Genomic DNA, 26224 nt, shown 5'->3' on the forward strand with positions numbered 1-26224 from the left:
AAGATCAAGATATATGGAAAAAAGAGAGAAGGACTCTGTATCTTTGGAAATTTGTTTTTATTTTAATTAAGCTTTATAAAGAGAAGGAAGCAAAAAAGTAGCAGCAGCAGCAAAAATAAAGTTGACTTTTTTCGCTGCTTTACAAGCGAATTGAACTGCAGCAGAACAACCTATGCCAGATTTATGGCGATTTTTTTCAGAGTTTCCATGTACATTATTGCGTTAGTGCAAGAATTTTTATTAGTCCCGTTATTGCAAAATGGAAACACTTTGCTATGTCTTTATACTCCTCATCTTCCAATGAAAAGGAACGTTTTATATGAAACTCATGGCCCCAATAATGAATTTATGCGCTAAAAGAGCGGAACGTAGATTCATACCGAAAACCCGATAAAAATCTTATCACAAAAGATGGAACTGATGCTTTTGAGTGTAACCCTATTGTTCGAAACTTTAAATAAAATTGTCTGTTCCTGTGCAAAAAATGCGAGCTTGATACTATTGGCTCAATGACCTGGCCACAGATTTATTATTCACGTTTGCCTTGTTGAGAATTATGCTAGACCTGCATACTATCTTCGCAGCGGAACAGTCCTACGATAATTTTAGCACTACAGCGAACATCCACTGCTCGATGAATACATTGCAAATAATACTATTTAGTTGTTATTTTCAAGCCATGTGTCTTACAATTGAGTTTCTTTTTTTTTTTTTTTTTTTTTTTTTTTTTTTTTTTAATCTGCTTTTTATTATAAAAGATTGTACGTAGAAAATCATTATGAGCAAGTGCTGAGAGATATAGCAGGACTGGATATACATACTATGAGATTTAGGGCCTGGTGTGTCGCGCTTGCATGTTTGCGTTCTATCTTCTAGCCCAAGAAATGAATACAGAAGCCGTGGAGGAGAATTGAGCATACTACAAAGTCAGCAAAAGCCCTACATATAGAATTTGATAGGTTTTAGCTGCAATGTATCGAAGAATGTGTTCAGCGTACTGTACCTTTCTGGTGATATTGTCTTGAAAGCATCGCGATTTTCTGAGTTGGTTTGAATGCGTAGATTCGCTAATGTAAGTAGATAAGACAGTAAATAAGTAAGCTTAGTCCTCTTCGTATATTAATTTTAACTCAATCTTGATTTTACCAGCAAGAACGAAGCTGCCAACAGTTGAAATGAAACCACCAAGGAATGCATTATACGGGAATGAACCAACGATTACCATGTATACGAATTGGATGACACCAGTCATCATTATGTAGACAAGATAAACATCGATTAACTTCAATGAAGCAGGGGTATCAGTTTTATATCCTTGAATGAATTTTGATGTTGCTGCTTGAAGTTGCTCCATAATGTTCTATGCCTTAGTTTAATTTTAAGAGCGGCAAATGAGTAGAATATCAGGTTTATGTACAGCAGCGAAAAATAAAAAAGAATAGCTGGCATTTAATACAAATTCTTGGCCTATTGATGTTCGCTTCGTGTCTCGAAAGTGTTATTCTGTTCTCTTCTCCAGCACCACCGTCACTGTAGAGACATGTTTGCAATACTTGCAATACGCTTTTCGAACTAGACTATTCTGAGAGCTATGCTTGTTGCTTGTTAATAAGTAAGACAAAATAATCAATGTTTGATAGTCATCATACTCCTTGAATCAAAACAGGGCGATCGTCAATTCAACGATGTATATCCTCAATGAGCCTTTCAGTTTACATTCTTTCTCTTGCCTTAAGCTGTCTGTTAAATTAGGAATTGTAAATAACTTTATCGTCATAGCGATTTCTCAGTTTTGATTAAGCCTTAATAGAACATGTAATACCGTATCGATAGCTTTATGTATATATTTTAGAATAATTGATGTACGAATTTTCGAACGAGTAGCAATATCAAATGATCCACAGCATTGAATCATAATGCTCGGTCTTTCTTTGTCTCTTACTTTCAGGATACTCAACAAATCGTTAACTTGCACAACGATCACATAAGTTTTCGGTTTATACTTTTTTTTTTTGTTTTTTTATAAATGCAAGAGTTTCCTTAGTAATTTTGAATAAGCATTTCCGCTAAGAATTTATAAAGGCAAGCAATGGATATGTATGAGCATTAAGTTGAAAGGAATTTTGGATCGTTTACGGTACCGTGGAATTAATTTATACTCCAATGTAGGGCCCATGTGATAGAATGTAGTAGTATTCAGTGGATCAGTATTACTTCAAAATCAAGCTGGCTACTTTCCTTATCACACAAATAATAAAATTTGGTGATTAGCACTTCATATTAGTTTTATAAACAGCGTATGTAGAGATCACAATCTAAGCTGTAGAATAATCAATATATTGCTTGAGAGTCAAAAAGATCTTCCACTATATGGCGTTTACTAAAACAACCATAAAAGGAAAAGTAAAGTGCTGTCTCTTAGGCAGAAAAGAGAAACAGAACCCCTTTAATTTTCATTCTCCTCGTTTTCATTATATTCGGTAGGTGACAAAAATAGAACACAATTATCCTTCCTTCCTTCCTTCTCTTCATCAACATCAGCAACAATATCTCTTCTCTATAGAGACTATGAAATTATTATCATTATTATTAGGGCAATATAACGATAACCAAGAGTTCAACCTGTATCGCGCCGAAAATAGCTCAACGTTACTTTTCAAATTTGCTGACTTGTGCTTTTTATTCGGCTTGGCTGCAGATCTGTTAGACACATCACAAGATGCTACTATTTATTTAGACAAGCGAACTTCTGATATTTACGTGACCACAAATGATCTAGTTACGTTAGCTGTAAAGCACAACAAGTTTCTGCTGGCCGAACTTTGCAAATTAAAAATAAGCGATTATGCTACTCATCTGGATGAATCAATACTAAGCAATCTACCGCGTTTGAAATATTACAGCCCTAAAAAGGATGAAGGGCAATTTAAAGCCTCACATATTGAGGTATATAATGCGAAAACAAAAGTTAAATCTGAGCCCATATCACCTCGACCTCCTATGATCTTAAACGCATCCGATCCAATGGCATTGAATAATATTATGAGTGGTTCTGGCAGCCAACAACTGCAGCAAAACCAGCAGCAACTGCCAGTTAATCGTAGATTAAGCAGGTACAGTTTATTGTATTGATTTGGTTTTTGATCGTTTACTGACCCCACAAATTTATCACAGAACGTTTGAGGAAGATCAGCAAACAAATAAAAGACAAAAAAAAGGACACGAAGAATTCTCGCCTATATTACCCAAACCACTTCATACAGTGAGCTCTCAGAAAATGCCAACATTATTGGCCAAACGATTAGGCACCAATAATAACACCTCTAGCAGCCATAACAAAAACACGAGGAATTTAACCATCTATGCTCCTTCTTATGGTGAACAATTCCAGAATAGCAGTATCAAATCAGCCCCTCTGAATCAATCTTATTTTCGTCAACAGGTACATAACAGATATTACCAGCAACAGTCGCACCACCACCAGCCACATCCTTTATCTCAAGCGACACTTATATCGCCTGCTACAAGCACCACTACAAACACGCCTACTACCGCCAACACAACTACTATGACTACCAATCCTGTAACTGACTTTGCAGTTCCACCTATTGTCCCCTCACAACATCAGCCTCCTCATACGGCGCACCCTGGAAGCATCCATCACCCCCATCATCCTTTCCCGCCACAATCACCTCAATATTCGTCTTCAGCTTTTATCCACGGCCATGGGTATCCTCACCACTATCATCCTCTTCATCCTCCACCTACGGCTCCTTTACCGCCTCCGTCGTTCACTTCAAACAGCAACAACACACCTGCCTCCAATAATAAATTACAAAAACAGCAATTCATGCAACCTTTCGAACACTTATTCGATACTATTGAATCAACACGTACCTTAAAATCTACGTTAGATGATCAAATTCGTCGATCTTCAACTCTTATACAAACATTACAAGCGTCCTCTTCGACAATTGAAGGCTTAATAAAGAATCAAATCAAAGAGGTGCAAAAAGAAGTTGTGCATAGAATGGAGACATCTGTTGACAAATTGTTTCGAAGAATTAATGCGTTGGAAAAGAGAATGCAAACCGGCATATACGACACTATGGAGACAGAAAATGGAAATAGTATGGAAGTAGTAGAAGAAGAAGCTAAAAATACGGAAGGCTCTGTTACTGTAGAAGATAATAAGAAAACAATATCAGAATCATCTCCATCAAATTTTAAGCAGCAGCAAGCACAAATTCGCGACTTGGTTAATCCACCTACCATTGTTAAATCACAAAACGATATCGGTCCGAATGAATATCGACACATGTTAGATATTTTACGTGAAAGATTAGATAAGCTAGAAAGACAGCTTGGATCGTAAATCCAATTATACTTATTTCGTACATAAATATCGCAAAATAATGTTCTATCATTATCTTTTGATACTTGTTTCTATTCTCCAATGTATACATTGTATTTACCGGCATACATTATCACAACTATATGCTACAGAGTAAGGGGGGTTTCCGTTAAAAATATCTCTAATTGCTCTCCAATTTAAAACCATTACTAGTCGTTAGCTCTATCACCAATGCAGTGGATGGCGTTACAGTTTCTGTGGCCTTAAAATGTGTTGTACCTCGACGGAATTTGTAGGCTCAAAAAGTGATTAAACTGTGCGCAGCATTAACATTTTAACGAGCAATATGCTGTAGCAACACGAATAGTAGTCTTTCGTTTCTTTAAAGACGTATAGTTTATCTCATTTATCTCACACCTATACAAGTCTGTTATTTTATATCAGATACTTGATACGTTGTAATGTTGTTGCTATAGTGGTATTCTGCTAGAAAATTACTGTATAAGTATAAATGTATTGGTGGTGAAAAGAGTCATTAGTCAAAAATGGCACCAAAAGTATAATAGGGCACCATGATCTTTTCCCTAACATTTGGATTTCATCGTCGTTCGCACTACATTTGAGCATGATATTTTTTCTTCATGTTCTGCATTTCTCCAAGAACCTCCCAGACAAAACCAATTCATAGTAAGATGTCACATTCTTGGATACGTTATATTAAAACTGTAAACTCTCACATCATTTCTGTACCTTGTTGAAGCCTATCACAATAATTTATGCAAGTGTTGCATGTTTCTGTAACGCGTTGGTTGCTGTATTGTTTATAAAGGTGCACTTAATATCTTTACTCGAATGTTTCATCTTGAACTGTTTGTACATTGTAGGGTTACAGCTAATTATATTATCGTTCTAATGGTATTATTTTACCTATAATTAGTCGTACAATGAATTAAAAAAAAACTGCTATGTGAAGACTTTCTATAAGGCAAACACTGGCAAATAATTCAGATTGAGCACTATGATCGTAATATGCCACTGCAGTTTGAAATAATCTCGCAGAAAGTTAGTTGTAAGAGCTGATGAATAACTTCGTAGTAACTACAGTAACAATCTTGACAATAATACTGGATGAAGATTACTCCCTTTGCAGTCGCGATCATTAGAATAGTCGGGCTGTTGAATGGTTATATTTATTGCTAATTGACATTCTTGTATTTTTATTTAAAAACTTGACGTCCTCTTTTTTTGATATATTCATCAATAAATAAATTAAATTGTTTCATTTTGACAATATAGACATTTTGAAGTTTCTATAACCTATTGTAGATCACCAACGAGATCTGTAAGCAAAGACGTAAGGTCATCTCTACTTTTATAAGCATTGCATCCACGTATGAACTTGATTTTCAATTTTTGCAATTGCCATTCATTTCAAGTTCAGAGTGACAATGTCTCAATTTTCTGGTGTATAGTCACGGAAAGAAAATCATAAAAAAAAAAGAGAAAATAAAGGGCCTGAAAAGAAGTACTGTTGCTAACTGATACGAACATGAGCCTTTTGGATCAAGTAGTTAAGCAACTTGCTTCTATCGAACTCAAGGGTGACTAAATTATGCTCTTCACAACCAAAAAATAATAACATGTTACTCATGAATAAACAGATGATGACATAGCTGAATACATTGCTGGCATTGTTGAGGATGCCTCCATGGAGGAGGAAGAAAAACGTGATGTTATCACAGAATTCTTATCAGAAGCTACTGTAAGTCAAAGTTGACAAGCAATTTTGTTCGTAACAATTAAACAAGGTAGCCAGACAGTAACAATATAAATACATCTTTTAGGACAAAGACACAACAAATTTTGTCAGTGCAATTTTAAATGATTGGAAAAAAGCTCAAGAGGAGAGAGAAAAGGAAGCGGATGAAAGAAAGGCAAAACTTATTGCAGATGCCAAAGGTATTCGGTTCGTTCACAGATGCGTTTGCAGAATAATTGAGGCAGATTACTTATTTGATAAAAACTTAATGACGACATGTTCGTATCAGTGCGTGAGGAAGAGAGACGATTGAAGGCTGAAAAGGAACAGGAGGAAAATCGTCAACTTCGGAATGCGCAAAAGGAATTAAGCAAGGAACAAAAAGAGGCACGTGAGAAATTGATGCAACAGTACGGATATGTAACGGAAGGAGGCGATGATGAAGACGGTGAGAGTAGAAAGGTAGACGAATTAGCATCGCTATCTCCAAAAGATCGTCGAAAGAATAAGCATGCTTCAGCTGCACCATCGATAGGTAAAAGTCTTGATAGAAAGAACCGAATATTCTTCTGAACTATTGCTCAACATGTAAATACAATAAACATGTAGATCCGCTACTGCAGGCCAATCGAAACGCAGATTTGGTGAAAGAGAAGGAACAGAAAAGACGTGAAGAAATGAAAAAGGCAGCAGATAAAGAAAGAGAACGTAATAAAATGTTACAACACAAACAAAAGAAAGAAAAGGAGCTTGATAAAGAAAAGAAAAAAACACAAAAAGGTGAGCGAAGAAGAATGTAGCGTTCCTTCGCAATTATTTATTCCATACTATTATTTCAACGTCTTTTATATAAACAAGGCTTCAACAAGTTTTGTGCTTTCCATTGTAGTTTATCATCGTTTCCAGCATTCATATTCTTCTTTTTGTCCTTCTTCATACCACCGTTACCAGAGGAAGATTGTTGCTTTTTAAAATATAACATAATAAACATTTTATTATCATCGTCCTGTCCCATAAATTGAAATCCAAGAGATTCTAACAGTTTGATGAATGCGTCCAAATCTGTAAATCGACTCACTACTTCAGCAATCTTCAATTCGCCACTATAAGACGGCAAGTTTGATTAGTGATTTTCATAACAATAAGGACTTTATTACTAAGGTATGATTTTTTCTTACCCAGGTTTCAAAATGCGATAGGCCTCTTTTAAGAAATCCAAGTAATTCGTACCCATTAACGACAAAGAGAATACTGCAACGTCCACTGCGTTGGCTTTTAATGGCAGATTGGAAATATCGCAAGCTGTAACAAAGTCATTCTTGGCAATCAAATCAAAACTCAACACCTTATAGTGCTGTTTCGTCAAAGTTTGAGCAATCATAGCATCGCCACAACCTAAATCTGCAATGACAGTGTTCTTCTTGGGTAACTGTTTCAATTGTTCAACAATAACATCAACTGGATTAACAGGCCATGATTCTACTTGATGACGGAAACCTTCATGATATTCGTCGAATAATTCAGGCTTTTCTTGGAATAAACTAAAAGATTCATTGCCGGGATTGGTATATAATTGTTCGTTCAACCAACGGAAACGTGCTCCCGATAGTTTTTCTTTCATTTTACGTTGTAAGGGTGTAAGCCCGTCATCAGAGGTTGAAGGTGTTGAGGCATTCTTATGAGCAGTTGCTGATGTTGCTTTGACAGGGACAGAAGGCTTAACTTCAGTACTACTAGCTTGCTTCGACTTATCCAATAACTAAGTCGGACGATTAATGGTTAATAAAGAAGTATCTAATAACATTGCTTATAACGTTTTACCTCTTTCAATTTTTGGCGCTTTTGTTTATTCTTTTTCTTATTCTTATCCTCCACTGGATTTTGTTGGCCCTGCTGCTTCAGAGGCTCATTTTTACTTTCTTTTGGTTTTTTTCCTTGTTCACCCTTCTGCTTCTGCTGACGTTCTTGTGGTGTATTATCTCGTTTTTGTTTCTTGGATTGCTTTTGCTTATTATTCTTTTCTTTCTCAGCCAGCTGTCTCTTTTTATTGTTCTTTACTTCCAGCCTGGTCTGTTTTAAGCTGGCCATTTGAGCTTGTAACTGATCAGCTTCTATACTAACATTAGCGGACTTTGCCTTTTCTTCTCCTCCTTCTGTTGCAGTCTTAGTTACAGCAGGTTTATTGTTCGACTTCTTTACTTCATTTTGTTGTTTAACAACTATATTCTTCGGTAAAGACCAACCGGATGTGTCAAACAAAGGCTGCATGCTGATTATTGAAAGATCGATTTGCTTGTTGATCACACGGGAAAGAGAACACCCTCTGACGAAATGAACAAATTTTTGTGCAAAAAAGGCGGACTGTCTTTTAATATGATTTATTTCTTTTCGCAAACATTATGCAAATCAAGCATCTCTTTTGCCTTCTTCATAAATAGCTTTTACTGTTGGAAATCTGAGAGAGACCAATCCATCTTCTCGCTTAGACTCTGTGAAATAACGCACCGTAATCAGTTTTCCGATGAGAAGATTAGGTTGCTCAGCATATTTTATACGTTCAGAAAGTGAGAATCCCGAACCAACACTGACCGTATTACCCTTATGTAAAATATTGACGTTCGTTAAGACATTTCTATCCTCGCCAGTATCTGGCATTCTCATGAAACCAGTTTCGACACTTTGAACAATATACTCAGCATCTTCCCATTCTTTGAGCTTTAACATGTTTCGTCTAATGGCAAAGTAAGGAAAATGAGTATCAAAATCATAATAGCACGACACAATAGGAAATGATACAAACGTTCGTTTTCCTTCATATTCAACATCCTTCCTTAGTATAAGACCTTCCCATCCTAATTTTACTGCATTTTCTTTCAGCTGATTTAACTGATCCATACTATGCAGTTTAACTTGCTCCACTAAGTTGATATGCGGTAGACGTTTGTCGCCAATGAAGTTCCTTAAAGTTGCTTGCCGTGAATGAAATAACTCAGGGCTTTTCGCTTGTACAAAATGGTCTAATTGTATGAGATCAAATATTTGATAAACTGGGTTCTGCATATCTTCGTTTAGTCTACGTAATTCTGACAATACTTTCAAAAAATCTTCTTTAGCCACATCGGAATCATTATATGCACATAGTTCTCCATCCAGTACGAAATCTTTTGCTGAAGATTTTCTCACTTTAAGTTCTGAAAGTCTTTGCTCAATATTCTCTTTCACTTTCCGTAGAGAATAAAATGGTCTGCCTGTCCTTGAGTAAAACTGGATATCATACTTTGCCAATTTTTCATTGTAACAAATCATCGTTATACAACGGATACCATCTAATTTTTGTGATGCGAACCATGTATCAACATTAAAGTCCAATGGTTTTTTCTTTGTAGATACTGAATGTGCCAAAGCGACTGTAAAGAAAGGAGTTTTTGCTGTTTTCTTCTTGTTGTTGCCATTGTAGTTAACGATTTCTTCCTTTCCTGCTTTGCCATGTTCTTTTGTTAATAACATTTGTCGTAAAGTTTGAAAAGAAACACCCATTTTCAAATTTCTATCAATCACTCTCCAGAAGACATCCTGTTGTTCTTTCGTCTTACAATAAGTAACATAAAAAGTGGCAATAGCATCTTGAGCAGTACGGCCTTTTATTGACCGGGAGGCTAGTGCGTCTAAAAGCTCATTTAAACTGGTGAAAGATGTTGCTGGGGTTGACGATAGCAAGGGAGTTTTCGCTGTATTCATATAGTTTTTGACACTTTTTGATGTTAAGAATATTCTGAAATGTGGATCATATATACGCTTTAACGTTGAATGACAGTCGGGGTATTTTTTCAATATGGAACGCTTTACAGAAATGCTAGAATTGCCATTGACCTCATGCATAAGTTTCGATAAATTGTGTAATAGAGAAGTAGTCGAGGATTCAACGGTATTTGTCGAGTACAGACGTTTTATAAAATTCATCTGCAAGGAATAGAGGAGAATATAGGTAGTGTAAAGTAATGCAGAAAAGACACATAAAAAATTATATTGTCAAAGCAGGGCACTAAAATTCGAAGCAAATTCGCAATAACTGTTCGTGTCCGCAAATATGCCAATGACTACAGTAGTTCAAAATTTACTTTAGTAAGAAATCCATATATATAGCGTAGTGAACGACCACTACACGGAGTAATAATTAGTAGACTAAGACTTTCAATCCAGTTGTAATTTTAAACAGTGAGTTAGTGATAGAGTACTTGAGAAACAAGAGCAAATATTAACTCAATCGTGCTTAACGTATGATACACTTTGATTTCGGAACATATGTGAATCAATTAGTGCTCTGTTGTGCTAAGATTCTATGCTGGTTTCTTTCTTCGCTTAATCTATACCGTGGGTGATTATTTGATACTATCTGCTTGCAAGGTATCAATGACGTTTCTTAAAAGACTAAGATAAGAATTGTCATTTATTAATTACTAATGTATAGGGTATCCCAAGGGCCTTAACAATAGTAAAATTGTCTAATATATATTCACAGTAGCAAGTGACAGCTATTAAGAGCTCAGCAACTGCATGTTATTACAACTTTATTTTTGTTTTACTAACTGTGTCTTCTTTCTATATGTTTCTTCCACTTTGTAGAAAGTGAACAGCATGACTTAGCTGTAAGATGAAACCACTTTTATACCCTTGGCTTGCGTTCAGTTTACCTTTCGCAAATTTGTCACAGTAGAGAGTACACCCATTAGTCAGAACGGAAAAGCAACGAGTCTTTGGTTTTTTCAGGTATAGTTTAAGAAGATAGCAGCTTTGCAAAGGATAGTTGTACTATGCCTGTAAATGTTGTGCTTCTTTCTAATTTATCAACGGTGAAACCTCTTCTAATGTAATCTCAAATGAAATTTGTCGCCTTTAGTATCTGTAGACGACTTTCCTTTCATATATGAAATATTGAATTGAAGATCATATCAAGGTAACAAGTTACCAATTTAAGGACGTTAATCAACAGTACCACATTAAAGCTCGCTAACATAAAATGCATTGTTTCAGTTTCAAAACTATACCACATAAAAAAGTAGTTGTTCGACCATAACATTAAATTGCTATACAAACTTTGTCATGCAAGCCAAAGCAATTTTGTCCATCACAAAATCCAGAGCCCAATATTCCATCAGTAGCAAACGAAATACGGTCAAAAATATTCTCAGTTTTAAAAGATCAGTAGAGTGGTTTTTTTTTTTTTTTTTTTTTTTTTTTAACTAAACGCGACTACTTTTGATATATCATCAGTTGCAGTTTTGAACATTGGAGTTAAATTTATTCATCATTTCACTATTTCGCTCCAATTTGTATCTGTTAACACAGCAAAAGGGATCCTTTTTCAAAGCCTTACAGGAGCAAAAATTGCATCTAGCCGTTTAACTTACAGCGTATGTCCTTTGAACACACTGACCGGTCCGGCAGTTATGCCGTCCAAAGGGACACATTACTTCTGTTATTACACTTTTCTCTTTGAACAATTATGTCATGAAGTAATAGATTATTTCTTCACCAGCTTCAGCAAAACTAGTATGAAGAAACACTTATGCTAATAGAACCGTAGAAGTTTTTAGTAAACGCTCCAAGTAAGCATACTGCATTTCTGCTACACTGGTCATTTGTGGGGGTTTTTTTTTTGTCATACCTTAACAGTAACAAAAAAACGTATACATTAGAAGCAAACACCTTGAAATGGAGGTGCAACTTAATCTTTACGCTCGCTTACATACCTTCCACTTCGTAATCCATTGAAAAACTGGTAATAATTTAGTTTGAAGAAGTGGGCAATTCTGAGTTTTGAGAACTACAAGGTAAATCATATTTCAAAGGCAACACTCTTCCCCTCTTTTTTTTTCATATAAGAAAAAATTCATTTGACACATGAATCCATATTATGGATTTATTCTCAATTCTGTATCAATTTCTGCTATTATGGTTTTTCTTGTACATAATAATCTTTACATTACGGTTTATCAGCACAAGAAAAAAGGAATCTTTTAGTAGTGTTGGAAGTAGACGAAAACCGATCAATTCAATTTTACCGACTTCTTCATTCGTCAACAGTGACAATTATGAATTGACCATTCAAAGGGATCAATGGTCCATTAAACTGTTTCAAGTCAAATACACTACTCAGCGCCTGAATGGATTTTTTCATTATTTGACAACTCTTGCACCTAAATTTTGGAAGGTATGGTTTACTTGTGGTGCTGTTATCGCATCGTTTTTGATGGCCGTGGGTATCGCAGTGATATTATTTGCTGCTGCCAAAATACTATACACTTTAGGCCATGCTATAGTTCCTTCAGCCCAAGCTCAGAATGGTGATACTCTCAGAAAAAGGAGTTTAGACATGGAGATTGATGACGAACAAGTTTTTTTACCCATGGTATATACCCTCTGCATCCATTCATATTCGTAACACTCCTACTGTGAAGTCTGCATCTAATCTATCGCGTATAAACAAATAGATACCCGGCGTTACTTTGCCTATGTCACATATCGGCTATTATTTATGTGCACTAATCATATGCGGTTTATTTCATGAAGCGGGCCACGCTATTGCTGCTTACAGCCAGGGCATACATATTCAAAGTTCGGGCATGTTTGTTATATATCTTTATCCAGGAGCCTTTGTAAATATACCAGATCAGCAATTGCAAACTCTTAAAGCATTCCAACAGCTACAAATCATATGTGCTGGCGTCTGGCATAACCTCGTGCTGTATCTTTATACCTATATCTCATTAGCAGGAGGGCTCAAATTAATGCTGCTTTTTCTTGGATGGCAATCTTTAGAAGGGCAAGGTGGTGTTAGCGTTGTTCATGTTCGACCCACCTCACCTTTAGCTGCACATATACCACCATCTTCTATTATATACCAGCTTGATGACTATCCGTTAGTGAATAATATCGAAGAATGGAATCAATACTTATTGAACGATAAAGGCAAGCATACAATTCAACAGGGTTTTTGTATCGATGATCATCAGATAGATCAAGATCTTGGGCTTGATTGCTGTCAGATTGACGAAGAATATCCTTTCGGCAAATCTACGAATGCTTCTATATCATGTTTTGCGACATATCCTTTTATGCCAGAATCAGAAAAGTTATGCTTAGCGACAGTAAATGTGCTTTCTGTTTTGAATCCGGAACGGTGTTATAAAGAAACCGATTGTCCAGTTAACAAGAACTGCGTTTTACCTTACACTCCATTTGCTACAGGTCAGGTAGTGAGGATATATGCAAGTACTCCAGATTGGTTACTAGACGATAACGGAACCCCTTCTATGACAAATAAGGAGAAAGTGTATATTTTCGAAGGCGAACTAGTAGATATATGGGAAAGCGGTAAGAGCTGATGGCTTGGATTAGGAAAGACTCAACCTCTCATGTACTGATAGCCTTATAATTTATTTTAGTCAAAGTAAGCTTGATCACTCCACGCTATCGTTTCTTGCCAGCCTCTTTACCTTTTAAGGTAGAATTGCTTTTAAGGTAAAGTAAAAAGTCGTTTAAATTTAGGCGTTTACTATGAATTGAAATTGCATGCTAAAAGAGAAAAAACCAGGTATATTTCTTCTTTCACTCTAGCATTGGCCATGTTGAATATATTACCAGCGTTCAGGCTGGACGGTGAATTTGTACTTGAACAATATTTAGACATGATCTTGAAACCTTTGGTTGATGCCAATCAACTTTCGACACAGGAGACTTATCGCTCTACAAGAAAATTACATACTCTGATAGTAAAGATTACATCGTATATTGTAGGCTTTGTTATAGTAGGAAGTATTCTCGTTGCACTGATATTTTCGAATAAATAACAAGTAATAGATCCTCATATTCAAATGTATTCGTATGTCGTCTGAGAAGCTTCCACCTTGACCAACTTGTTTTGCAACAACGCATAGCAATTGAATTAATAGGGATCATCTTAAAAGCTCGAATACTGGATAAGGTTGAAAATGACCGAAAATGCGAATGTATTCATAAACACGGGCTAAGCACAAAATAGAGTAGTCGATGCTGAAGCTACAGTTACAATCAAGCGATGATAACTTTCACGAATAAAAGGAGCCCCATGTGCGATAGTGTTACTTCCGCACAGACCAGAAACAAAATACATTGAAACGGCACGTGCATTCATGGGATATTTCTTTTTGGCCTCAAAACGCTTTTGACTCCTGTACAGTGCTTTCAACAGTCAATGTCGCAGACGGTCAAAAATGATGTCGCAAGCCAATGAAAATCGATGTCGTCAGTTGCTCAATATCAATTTCGCATTTCCCGAAAACCAGGTCGTATTTTTAGAAACCACGTCGTGCATTTGAAAATGAAGTCGTGTAACAATGATTTTCTAAGTTGCTTGTAGCCCTGTTTATAATTTCATGAGAAGTGAGTGCAATCTTTTCTTTGAAGAAAGCTGGCTTCATTCTATCGAAAGAAACAGCCCAGCAAAGATTGAAGAGAGACATGATTGGATTCGTAAATGGGAGAATACTGCTACGAATTTTTTGACGAATTGCGTGTTTCTTGACGAGTCAGCTTTTGATATCAATATGAAACGCTCAAGAGCTTGGTCCCAAAAAAGGTACGCGTGCCATTGTTACTCGGCCTACTACGAGAGCAAACACAACATAGGTACTGGGTGCTATCTCAGCTGCAGGTTTGATCACAGTTGGCGTAAAAAAATCAAGACCTGCAAAGAAGAGAAAGAGGGAAGAAAATGTAAGCTCAGGGACTGTGGCTGGCCACTATAAGTTTCTTAAAAATGACTCTTGATAAAATGGACAACCATCCTCATATGAAGGGTCATTGTATAGTCATGGATAATGCACCCATTCACACGCATGAAAACATAAGGAAGTTGAGTATCGAGGATATAAATGTGTCTATCATCCTACATACTGTCCGGGGCTCAACCCAATAGAACAGTTCTGGGCAATAGCAAAAAATAAGATTAAGCGCCATAGGTTTTTTGCTGGAAGACACTTTACCAAAGAAAATCACAGAAGCGTGCAATAACGTAGAAAAAGGTTACTTCAAAGGTTTCGTTTCGCATTCTTACAAGTGTTGGAATAAATGACGAAACAGGGACAATATAAAGGCCACTGGCAAACATCTCTCACGCAGCAAAAAAAAAAAAAAGAAAAAAAAGAGCCTCGAGCACTCCCAGTGAGCTTCAAGAAGACTCCATGAAGGCAAAAGTTGGTGATTTGCAAAAGGTGGTGACATGAAGGCAAAAGGTGATGATTTGCAAAAGGTGGTGATTTGCAAAAGGTGGTGTAAAGGCAAAAGGTGGTGACGTGAAGGCAAAAGGTGGTGATTTGAAGGCAAAAGGTGGTGATTTGCAAAAGGTGGTGACGGATTTGCAAAAGGTGGTGATTTGCAAAAGGTGGTGACGGATTTGCAAAAGGTGGTGATTTGAAGGCAAAAGGTGGTGACTTGAAGGCAAAGTTGTGATTTGCAAAAGGTGGTAACGTGAAGGCAAAAGGTGGTGATTTGCAAAAGGTGGTGATTTGCAAAAGGTGGTGATTTGCAAAAGGTGGTGACAAGAAGGCAAAAGGTGGTGACTTGAAGGCAAAGTTATTTGCAAAAGGTGGTGACGTGAAGGCAAAAGGTGGTGATTTGCAAAAGGTGGTGATTAGGCAAAAGGTGGTGATTTGCAAAAGGTGGTGACAAGAAGGCAAAAGGTGGTGATTGAAAAGGTGGTGATTTGGAGACAAAGTGCGGCAGATTGGGCACAATTGCAGTAAAAAAAGGAAATTACTTATGCCAAGTTTTAAGTCTGCCTTGTAATTGTTTTTCTTTGGATTTTCAAGTAGATGAAATATGTATAATAAGAATAAGCAACTATTGGTGAATAAGAGCATAAATTTACGGATTTCTTTTTTATTTTTTTTAAAGTGAGAAAATACGCTGCGAGTTGCAGGAACAATAGGAAAATTGGTATCATTTAATAATCATTGGAATAAGGTGGGTGGGTGAGATAGAATAAGGAAGTTCATATCATCGAACGCTTGACACAACCAGGCCGACAATCAAATTTGTTGATAATATTTCCACGAAGAACGTTTTGTCGTGGTATTGATTCGAATTTGTGTCCATGATATACAACCAGTTCCTTGATTGATTTAAGTTCTCTATCGATACAAATAAAAAAATGAACGCTGTTCATACGAGAAATCTATGATATACAAGCAATTGTTCTCATACTTGACAAATTTTCGTACATCCATGGGATCCGTGGATAAGCCAGCGTAGTCTAGCACAACAAGTCGTACGGAAAAATTGGTTGATTTCGCAAACATAATCAAATCTTAGGCAGATATAAAAAAAAAATGAGTAACTATTAACTTCCAGTTTCGTTGCTATCTACCTTGCATATCACCATGCTTATGGCGAACACCGTCCATGATATTGAGATTAGGCTTTGTATCACGTTGGCATAATTTCGATCCAGAGGAGCACATGGGGGACAAGAAGACTTTCGCACAGTGACATTTGATACGGAGGCAATCTGTCATCTTTTGCATTGACTTGATCCTATTTCCCACAGGATCGTGTGTGCGTGATTTTCGTGCATAACCGATATTGATCCAACCATGTGATTCCATTGATGCCTCCAAAAACGATTTCGTGTTAAAGGTATCTTTCAAGACTTTATCTATAATAAAAAGGACTGTTTGTTGTTGCACTTTTGTTTTTTAGTGGCACGTAATTTTTACTCACCCCAATGGTCTTGCTTGATTATCCACAAAGATCGTCGCTTTTCTCTTTTGCTACCGACGCGTGCAACTTGCGAGTAGCCAAATCGGCCATCCTTTGACAACCAATCGGTCACTTGTGCAGGAGAGTGAATGTCAACTATATTCGGCATAAAGATTTTGACAAGGTCAAATAATTCGATATAGTTATAATGACCAAATCTGTATAATTCTTTGTTCAATGGCTCATCTTTCGACGCGACGCATTTGAAGAAATCAAGTACACAGTGCTTCGTTGGCTTTACTAAATGGTTGAGACAATATCAGCATTCACACAATCAGCTTCATAATGCATTCGAATAAGCAATCACTTACAATTATTGTAGCCGAACTCGTCAGAAGAAACGGATGAAGAATCAAAGTCTATGACAAAACATGATGAAAAAATGAGTGCCATTTCTTTCATAAGTCGTTGCCATTGTTTTGTTTTGTTTTTGCCTACAGTTTATCGCTTCATCATTACTAATCACCGTATTTCCAATACGAGGAGAAGAGGGAGGGGTGTCAACATAACAATGATATGTAAATGGATCCCGCGCAGCAACTTGTTTGCCAATTGTGAAAGGGCGTCGGTTGCCTTCGCCACTTGTATAGATAACTTCCAATGGCGGATGATAAGAGTCAACGATTGCTTTACATTTAACTCGATTGACATCTGTTACTTCTTCTCCCAATACCATACAACAGGCTTGCCCCCTAGTGATTACTCCCGTAAAGAATGTAAGATAGTGAAAATGAAAGAAAGAAGGGGAGGAAAATTTAACACCTTTCTGCACATGCGACATTTATTCAATAAAACGAACGTCAGAAGTAAAAGACTAGAAAGGATATATAGGTTAAATAGGGGTAAAAGGCCTTGTTGATCGGTAAAAGCTGATATTCTAGACGTGCCTCAGCTAGGGGGTCAGCTTGTGCCCTCTTGAGACAATAAATCGACGCACTTAACAGTAAACTGTAGGGTGATCGATGATAATAGCCGCTGGTAAGCATTTTCAGTGGACCAAGTTTCATGACTAGTAACAGTAGACTAATGATACTTCCATAGAGTTTCCAAAACGACACCCAAAAACTCTAGCGTGTAACGTTCAGTATATTCGTCAGTATTTGGCTGTCGTAATTAAGCAGGGTATGCATAACATCTGCTGGAGTTCTTAGTATATTGGAAAGAGAAACGTGATCAAGGGATTTTACCCAGTATGACCATTTATTCGGGCAGTCAACAATAAAGTGGTAGTTATCTGGGATGGGTGCTGAACACAGCTTACACGCTGCCGAAGGTTATCGTTTTGGTCTTATACGGTGCAACGAAGCCTGAGTAGTTAAAGAGTTGCGAAGCAAACGCCACAAACAGGTGGTAACTTTATGTGGTAGTCTCAACGACCAAAACACCTTCCAAATCCGAGGATGGCAAAAGCCTGGTGGACATATATAAGGAATTTGTGGGATGCCTAGCAATGATAATGGACCTAGTAACTTCTCCTGCAGATAGCGCTGCTACCAGAATTGCCTCAGTATACCAGGAGATAATTTATCAAGGAAACGGTCTGATTATCACCGAGTTTAATAGTCCAATGAGTACAAGAGGGAGTTCAAACAGATGTATCAATGGTAACTATTTATTTTGAGCGCTGATCAGCATTCTGAAAACGCTTATCAGGCGGTAAAACATCGTTACGAACATGCGGAGCCATGAACTTCTTGATGCTATATCGCCATTATATGGGAGGAATGTCAGATGTTATCAAATCTAGTATCTAGCCTGCCTTAGTAAATTTCGAACTATCTATCCGCAGAAAATTGGTGAACATATTATACGGATATGACTAAGACACAGCATTTGCTAAAGTCTAACACAAATGTATTTAAGTGAAATCGTATTGCTCATCAGCTGATAACTAGGTGACAGGAGTAATAGCAAATCAATAGCAAATCTTAAAGGGGTATCCGCATACCAACGGCCTGGCCAAGTAGCATGAGACGGGAGTGTCGGAAGCTCAGTAAGAAGCCTTGAGAGGATAGATAAAGTAGGAGTTTTCTTGAACAGTGGCAAAAAAGTTCGTGCATGCTGCAACTAAGGGACAAAGGGATGATGACCAGTACATAAATAGATACAGTGACCGATCAGTGGGGTAACGAAATCACTGTTGCTTTTCGGGCGAAGAATTCGTTGAATGTATATAAGCTGGAGGACCAAGTGCTGATGATGTAAATCAATGACTCCTAGGCCACCAAGAGACTTGCGCAGACAGATGGATTCCCAAGAAAGAGCCGGCCAAAAAGGTAAATCAAACTTACGAATGACCGTACGAACTTCATTCAGCCACATCTTAGGCACTGACACGACCCGCTACAAGTGCCATATCTTGCTCAGAATTTTTGAGTTGGCCAACAAAGATAATCCGCGGACGGAAAGGCCTCGATCTTTCAGCTGTCTGCAGTGCATTTTGAGGACATTCGGTATACGATGGAGGTAAGCATTCAATTGCTTGGCCGTTGAGTAGAGAGGATAGCCCAAATAACGAACAATCGTTGCCCTATGCTTGGTATGGTATCTGATATTCTCAGAATTGGCAATAGCAACCCAAAATGGACTACTTTCACCTGATAAGGATACAATGTTGGTCTTGTGAAGGTTAACTCTGGGATTACTGGCTGAACCATACAAAGATAAGATCTGGCATAAGACGGGCCATCCGGGCGATGCCAAAAAGACTTCAAGATCGTCAGCATAACTTAGAAGATAGAAGACAGGTGGCTGAGACCATTGAATGATACTGTCGTCCTTTTCAGTATACCGATGTCGGATAATGGGCATTTTAGCCATGGAAGAGACTGGCGTGGATAAGGGTAATATTGTAATTCCCTTCAGTGAAGAAACCAGAATGGTACGCAGTAACGGCTCAAACATCAGATTAAATAGCAAAGGCGAGAGAGGGTCCCCTTGTCGTAAACCACGACCTAGTCGCAAAGGCTGACCCAAATACCCATTGATCGACATATAAATGACAGTTGAGAAGAAAGACACCTTTTGCCTTCAAATCACCACCTTTTGCAAACCCGTCACCACCTTTTGCAAATCACCACCTTTTGCCTTCACGTCACCTTTTCCAAATCACCACCTTTTGCCTTCAAATCACCACCTTTTGCCTTCAGGTCACCACCTTTTGCAAACCCGTCACCACCTTTTGCAAATCACCACCTTTTGCCTTCACGTCACCTTTTCCAAATCACCACCTTTTGCCTTCAAATCACCACCTTTTGCCTTCATGTCACCACCTTTTGCAAATCCGTCACCACCTTTTGCAAATCACCACCTTTTGCCTTCAAATCACCACCTTTTGCCTTCACGTCACCACCTTTTGCCTTTACACCACCTTTTGCAAATCACCACCTTTTGCAAATCATCACCTTTTGCCTTCATGTCACCACCTTTTGCAAATCACCAACTTTTGCCTTCATGGAGTCTTCTTGAAGCTCACTGGGAGTGCTCGAGGCTCTTTTTTTTCTTTTTTTTTTTTTTGCTGCGTGAGAGATGTTTGCCAGTGGCCTTTATATTGTCCCTGTTTCGTCATTTATTCCAACACTTGTAAGAATGCGAAACGAAACCTTTGAAGTAACCTTTTTCTACGTTATTGCACGCTTCTGTGATTTTCTTTGGTAAAGTGTCTTCCAGCAAAAAACCTATGGCGCTTAATCTTATTTTTTGCTATTGCCCAGAACTGTTCTATTGGGTTGAGCCCCGGACAGTATGTAGGATGATAGACACATTTATATCCTCGATACTCAACTTCCTTATGTTTTCATGCGTGTGAATGGGTGCATTATCCATGACTATACAATGACCCTTCATATGAGGATGGTTGTCCATTTTATCAAGAGTCATTTTTAAGAAACTTATAGTGGCCAGCCACAGTCCCTGAGCTTACATTTTCTTCCCTCTTTCTCTTCTTTGCAGGTCTTGATTTTTTTACGCCAACTGTGATCAAACCTGCAGCTGAGATAGCACCCAGTACCTATGTTGTGTTTGCTCTCGTAGTAGGCCGAGTAACAATGGCACGCGTACCTTTTTTGGGACCAAGCTCTTGAGCGTTTCATATTGATATCAAAAGCTGACTCGTCAAGAAACACGCAATTCGTCAAAAAATTCGTAGCAGTATTCTCCCATTTACGAATCCAATCATGTCTCTCTTCAATCTTTGCTGGGCTGTTTCTTTCGATAGAATGAAGCCAGCTTTCTTCAAAGAAAAGATTGCACTCACTTCTCATGAAATTATAAACAGGGCTACAAGCAACTTAGAAAATCATTGTTACACGACTTCATTTTCAAATGCACGACGTGGTTTCTAAAAATACGACCTGGTTTTCGGGAAATGCGAAATTGATATTGAGCAACTGACGACATCGATTTTCATTGGCTTGCGACATCATTTTTGACCGTCTGCGACATTGACTGTTGGAAGCACTGTACTTCTTTTCATTTTTGATTATACTTAAACCTTAAGTCTTGGAAAGGACGACAAAGAAGAATATGTTGAATTTATTTCGATTAAGTGCCGACTTAATTCACTTACTTTCGATTTTTATTCTGCTTGCCAAAATCAAGCAAAGCCGTTCCTGTGTTGGTAAGGTGCCAAAAACAACATGAACTATGAATATCAGTAGTAATTCACTGTTGTTTGAGCCATCTGGCCACAATAATCTAACTCTTTGTATTTTTACTATTATTATGCATGATTACTATCTGTCCCTAAGGCATTTCACTAAAATCGCAAATCTTATATTGTGTTGTATTTTTAACACGTTATGTGGATGTCATATACGTCTTCCATTCTATTTACAATACCTGCATGAAGATCTTCTTCATCCTCTCCTCCATCTACGTTATCTACTTGATGAAATCAAAGTTCAAAGCAACCTATGACCCTAACCTTGACACCTTCCGTAATAGGTACTTGGTGTTGTTTGCAGCTATTTTTTCTTTGATCTTCTGTTACGACTATACAGTTGTAGAGGTAACAAAAATTGATGTATTCTCTACCTGTTTACATTTTGTTGACCCCATTATAATGCGTTTGCTCTAGGTGCTATGGTCTTTTTCAATTTGGCTCGAATCTGTAGCTATTTTACCACAATTATTCATGCTGCAACGAACCGGCGAAGCAGAAACAATTACCGTACATTATATTTTTGCTTTAGGTGCTTACCGTGCATTCTATTTACTCAACTGGATTTACCGTTACAACTTTGAACCTAACTACACCATAGATTGGATTGCATCTACCGCTGGTTTACTGCAAACTATTTTATACAGCGATTTCTTCTATATCTACTATATCAAGTATGTTTTTATACTACTGCTTTGAAACGCTATTTGAAGGAGGCGTATGTGGTGATTTACATAACTAACTACTTTTTTCTGACCAATGATAAAAGGGTTGTCAAAGGACAAAAGTTTGAATTGCCGAAGTAAGTATCCCCAGAGTGCTTAAATATCAAAGCAAGCAAGTAGTAACTGATAGTAATCATTATTCATTGATTATTTCACGTCTTTAGAGTTGCTTGAGAGAATGATTCTCTTATCACACGTTTGTTACGATGCCAAGCACAGTTTACTCGAAAAGTTCCGATTGAAATAAAACTTTTGGGTATTTCAAAGCAATTTTGTGTATAATACCTTTTTGTTGGGGTTTTCATTAAATTAGTCTTTTTAATCTGCTAACGGCAGTTGTAGTGAGGAAAATTAAGCGAAAATGTATAACAAGGAAAATATTCTGCATGGACTGCATTTGCAGTTTTGCATGTTGTTTAAAGCACTTTTGCAATGACAATAAAGATTTTAGCGTTTGCTTTCGGTATTGCGAGTATTGCATTATACTTTGTCCTTGAATTTCTTGTTATTCTGGAAGAAATAATCCACCACGGGTATCAAATATCAGTTCAAAATAGCGCGATTGGGCAAGGGGAAATGATCGCTCCTTACTATTACAAGGATAATCTACTTTATTTAGTCGCGAGCAACGCAAATTGGTTACTGCAACCAACGGTATGAGAACATTTAATATGGAATGAACATAAAATGTTCAATTTTAAATTGAATTCTCAACCATGTTTTCTTTTTTTTTTTTAGGAATGGTACTACTGCTCTTAATGCCTCTCAAATGCCAGCTTTATTTCTTTTGCAACAAGGTATAGAAATTAAAAGAAATATAATGTCTTGAATGCCTAATATAGAGGGAACGAAACATACTGTTATACTCCCTTAACTTTTGATGAAGAAGCAACTCTAACGAGGCGTATGGTACAGCAAGCAAGCCTTATCATTTGAAGGACGAGTTCGATCATTGGAATTAATTGACCAAATCTTGACAAATATGCCATCAAAAAAGGAAAGACTGATATGACTACATTGTGCGTTTTATTGATAAGTAGGGGTTTAGTATTAATACTAAATGTGCTAACCAAGAGCATTGGCAAGTGAAGTATGGTTGTGATTGAGGGAAGAACATGAGATGCCATACGTACGATTTTTCTGTTATCTGAGTGACTAACATGGAATAAGAATACGTACTTTTTTTGAGATACCAGTTAGAAAGGTATAACTTACTTAAAAGCGCGAATTGGATAACGAAAGGCACAGGAGAATTATCCAAAGGTCGTTTATACACCCGTAAGTAATTACTGGGTAACTGCTTTATACATACAATCAATGATATAAGAACTTGCTAGCAATTGAAGCTTTGGAGCTGTATATTTTTCCCCGTATTCATTAAGGTTTTTTTTTTAGGTTCGTCACCAAAAGTATAATAAAAGACGCAATACTTGACAAAGAAACACTTTGAAGAAAAGTTGTGGAAGCTTGTGATAAATCATCTCAAAACCTTTTATGTGATTTTCTAAATGTTCTTAAATTTGCTTTAAGACTGTGGTGATAAGCAACCGATGCAGAGAATACCAGATATCTTCGTAAAAATCAAAAGGACTTGTCTTTCTGCGATAATTCTTTCAAGCGCGACTGAAATCCTCTTTTTTTTTTTTTTTTTTTTTTTTTTTTTGTGGGAGAAAATTTAAACCGCGGCAGTTAGATATGGAAAACCTGCAGCAACTTTTTATACATTACAGATCTCTTTTTCAAAAACATAATGGAAGCACCTTCACACCGATGGAATGACGATGGACACTCTGGTAATAACGCTGGACGACGTCAAATGGGAGGAAATATACCATTTTCAAAAATGGTATTTGATGGCAAAAGAATGAGAAAAGCGATCCAAAGAAGAACAGTTGATTATAATCATAGCGTTGCTCGATGGATGCAGGTTAGATTCGTTCCTTACAACTTACCTTCAATAAAAACAGATAGCTTTGTTCTTCTGCTTTCAAAATTCGTTACAAGCTATAATGCTTTTCTAAGCTTTTCTTAACTACGTGAAACATTTATTTTGGGAACAAATATCCCTATTTAATCTACATTTGATTCTGATACTTTGAACATGTTTCTAATGTGTATTATTTTTCTTTTCTCACCTGACGAAATACATTCAACCATATTAACTGCAGGAGCGTATATGGATTCGTGATAGAAGGGATAGCCGCTTTCTAAGGCCCGATCCTAACTTCATTGTCAACGTAAGAGAGTACTACAATATTGCAGATACTTTTGCCCGGGAAATTGGAAGCGAGTAACAAACTATCGTTTTGCCTTGACTACTTGTAGTTACTACCGCCTGCTGCCTATCTTGATAACCCTGTCAACGCTGTTACAACCAAATTTATCCATACCTCAACCAATAAAATCAGATTTCCTGTCAACGTAGTCCGAGTAAGTTAATCGATGCTGTTGATAAAGGCCTCGGAAGACGTGATATGCCAAATAGGTTAACCTAACTAACCTCTCTGAACCTATCTTTTAAATGAACAACAGTGGACACCTGAAGGACGACGACTAATTACAGGGTCTTCCAGTGGTGAATTCACATTATGGAACGGTCTTACATTCAACTTTGAAACTATTTTACAAGCACACGATTCAGCAGTCCGTGCGATGAACTGGTCGCACAATGATAACTGGATGGTAACTGGTGATCATAGTGGTATCATCAAATACTGGCAATCAAATATGAGCAACTTGAAGATGTTCCAAGGTCATAAGGAAGCCATACGTGACCTAACATTTGCACCTTCCGATACCCGTTTTGCTACTTGCTCAGATGATTCATTAATTAAAATTTGGGATTTTAATACTGGTACAGAAGAAAAACAGTTAACAGGACACGGCTGGGATGTAAAATGTGTTGATTGGCATCCGTACAAGGCATTGCTTGCATCTGGTAGTAAAGATAACCTCATAAAGTTATGGGATCCCAAATCAGGGAAGAATATCACGACAATGTAAGTGATCGAATGCACATTATTAAGGTAGCCATAAATTTGCTAGTAGTATATTTAACAATTAAGTTATCTTTCACCTCAAGGCATGGACATAAAAACACAGTTCTGGCATTACAATGGAATCAGAATGGTAATTGGTTGGTTACCGCAGGCAGAGATCAACTGGTCAAGGTTTATGACATTCGTACAATGTCAGAATTGCAGATATTTAGAGGGCACAAAAAAGAAATTTGCTGTAAGTGATGCTATCATGAACAGTTGCAGTTTCCTACTTTATTATTAATGAAACACTACCGTTAGCCGCGAAATGGCATCCACAGCATGAGCGATTATTAGCTACAGGTGGATCAGATGGCTCACTTATGTTTTGGATGACAGGGCAAGACCAACCTCTAGGTGAGCAAGAAGCAGCCCATGAATCGAATGTATGGTCGTTGGACTGGCATCCTGTTGGCCATATACTCGTGAGTGGCTCGAATGACCACACAACACGCTTTTGGACGCGTCCTCGGCCGGGTGAATTGACCGTAGATAAGTTCGATTCTAGCCAGCACCAAGACGATGAGTCTGCGTCAGCAGCGGTTAAGGGCGGTGGTGACGATCATTTGAGACAACAGTTTATTGAACCTCCTCCATTCAGACCTCATAATATGCAGCAGAATGCACAACAGTTGAAGCATGAATTACCGCCCTTCAGGCCTGCAAATGCAGCCTATAGCAATACAGCGGAAGATAATGGCCCCCCACTTTTCCGTCCTGATATGTATAATAACAACAATAATTATAGTAACAACCATAATAACAATTATAACAACTATAATAACAATAACAATAAAAGGCAACGAAGGTGGTAATGGTTGCTAAGCGATTCATTTCTTCCTTTTCCTGAAAAACAAACCAAAAAAAAAAAAAGAAAAAAAGTGTCTGCCT

The 26224-nt window shown here is 37.4% G+C and overlaps 11 protein-coding genes across 11 annotated transcripts; 6 read left to right on the plus strand and 5 right to left on the minus strand.

Moving 5' to 3' along the window:
* Positions 1–872: 872 nt before the first annotated feature.
* On the minus strand, positions 873–1354 carry BDF20DRAFT_815695 (DAD/Ost2; the record flags this gene model as incomplete). The annotated part of the gene is made up of 3 exons (XM_053077107.1): positions 873–939; positions 1004–1067; positions 1147–1354. The coding sequence occupies 3 exons, from the start codon at positions 1352–1354 to the stop codon at positions 873–875; spliced, it is 339 nt and encodes a 112-aa protein (XP_052939966.1).
* A 1214-nt stretch (positions 1355–2568) lies between these two features.
* On the plus strand, positions 2569–4375 carry BDF20DRAFT_911051 (uncharacterized protein; the record flags this gene model as incomplete). The annotated part of the gene is made up of 2 exons (XM_053083778.1): positions 2569–3113; positions 3175–4375. 2 exons carry the CDS (start codon positions 2569–2571, stop codon positions 4373–4375), a joined length of 1746 nt encoding a protein of 581 aa, XP_052939967.1.
* Positions 4376–5903: 1528 nt separating this feature from the next.
* Positions 5904–6786, plus strand: BDF20DRAFT_833436 (uncharacterized protein; the record flags this gene model as incomplete). The annotated part of the gene is made up of 5 exons (XM_053078643.1): positions 5904–5955; positions 6016–6116; positions 6199–6313; positions 6403–6648; positions 6737–6786. The coding sequence occupies 5 exons, from the start codon at positions 5904–5906 to the stop codon at positions 6784–6786; spliced, it is 564 nt and encodes a 187-aa protein (XP_052939968.1).
* Positions 6787–6948: 162 nt separating this feature from the next.
* Positions 6949–8381, minus strand: BDF20DRAFT_911053 (methyltransferase-domain-containing protein; the record flags this gene model as incomplete). The annotated part of the gene is made up of 3 exons (XM_053083779.1): positions 6949–7216; positions 7292–7872; positions 7935–8381. The coding sequence occupies 3 exons, from the start codon at positions 8379–8381 to the stop codon at positions 6949–6951; spliced, it is 1296 nt and encodes a 431-aa protein (XP_052939969.1).
* A 138-nt stretch (positions 8382–8519) lies between these two features.
* On the minus strand, positions 8520–10840 carry BDF20DRAFT_833438 (uncharacterized protein; the record flags this gene model as incomplete). The annotated part of the gene is made up of 2 exons (XM_053078644.1): positions 8520–10073; positions 10805–10840. The coding sequence occupies 2 exons, from the start codon at positions 10838–10840 to the stop codon at positions 8520–8522; spliced, it is 1590 nt and encodes a 529-aa protein (XP_052939970.1).
* A 1149-nt stretch (positions 10841–11989) lies between these two features.
* BDF20DRAFT_856656 (uncharacterized protein) lies at positions 11990–13487 on the plus strand. Its single transcript, XM_053080307.1, has 3 exons — positions 11990–12522; positions 12605–13261; positions 13362–13487. The coding sequence occupies exons 1-3, from the start codon at positions 12028–12030 to the stop codon at positions 13368–13370; spliced, it is 1161 nt and encodes a 386-aa protein (XP_052939971.1). The 5' UTR covers positions 11990–12027; the 3' UTR covers positions 13371–13487.
* A 758-nt stretch (positions 13488–14245) lies between these two features.
* Positions 14246–15136, plus strand: BDF20DRAFT_342833 (uncharacterized protein). Its single transcript, XM_053075242.1, has 2 exons — positions 14246–14867; positions 14963–15136. The coding sequence occupies exons 1-2, from the start codon at positions 14528–14530 to the stop codon at positions 15067–15069; spliced, it is 447 nt and encodes a 148-aa protein (XP_052939972.1). The 5' UTR covers positions 14246–14527; the 3' UTR covers positions 15070–15136.
* A 1007-nt stretch (positions 15137–16143) lies between these two features.
* BDF20DRAFT_999000 (uncharacterized protein) lies at positions 16144–17586 on the minus strand (the record flags this gene model as incomplete). The annotated part of the gene is made up of 6 exons (XM_053085475.1): positions 16144–16282; positions 16356–16458; positions 16519–16806; positions 16872–17150; positions 17222–17269; positions 17349–17586. 6 exons carry the CDS (start codon positions 17584–17586, stop codon positions 16144–16146), a joined length of 1095 nt encoding a protein of 364 aa, XP_052939973.1.
* Positions 17587–21434: 3848 nt separating this feature from the next.
* BDF20DRAFT_814608 (ER lumen protein retaining receptor-domain-containing protein) lies at positions 21435–22376 on the plus strand (the record flags this gene model as incomplete). Its single annotated transcript, XM_053076994.1, has 4 exons — positions 21435–21528; positions 21659–21918; positions 21988–22244; positions 22340–22376. The coding sequence occupies 4 exons, from the start codon at positions 21435–21437 to the stop codon at positions 22374–22376; spliced, it is 648 nt and encodes a 215-aa protein (XP_052939974.1).
* A 729-nt stretch (positions 22377–23105) lies between these two features.
* BDF20DRAFT_341765 (uncharacterized protein) lies at positions 23106–23563 on the minus strand. Its single transcript, XM_053075241.1, has one exon. The coding sequence runs from the start codon at positions 23420–23422 to the stop codon at positions 23156–23158; it is 267 nt and encodes an 88-aa protein (XP_052939975.1). The 5' UTR covers positions 23423–23563; the 3' UTR covers positions 23106–23155.
* Positions 23564–23935: 372 nt separating this feature from the next.
* BDF20DRAFT_856678 (WD40-repeat-containing domain protein) lies at positions 23936–26213 on the plus strand. The gene is made up of 6 exons (XM_053080308.1): positions 23936–24222; positions 24464–24532; positions 24621–24725; positions 24828–25294; positions 25378–25529; positions 25595–26213. Exons 1-6 carry the CDS (start codon positions 24046–24048, stop codon positions 26146–26148), a joined length of 1524 nt encoding a protein of 507 aa, XP_052939976.1. The 5' UTR covers positions 23936–24045; the 3' UTR covers positions 26149–26213.
* The last annotated feature ends 11 nt before the right edge of the window (positions 26214–26224 follow it).

The sequence above is a fragment of the Mycotypha africana genome, assembly GCF_025528875.1.
Source record: "Mycotypha africana strain NRRL 2978 chromosome Unknown BDF20scaffold_2, whole genome shotgun sequence".
Taxonomy (NCBI): domain Eukaryota; kingdom Fungi; phylum Mucoromycota; class Mucoromycetes; order Mucorales; family Mycotyphaceae; genus Mycotypha; species Mycotypha africana.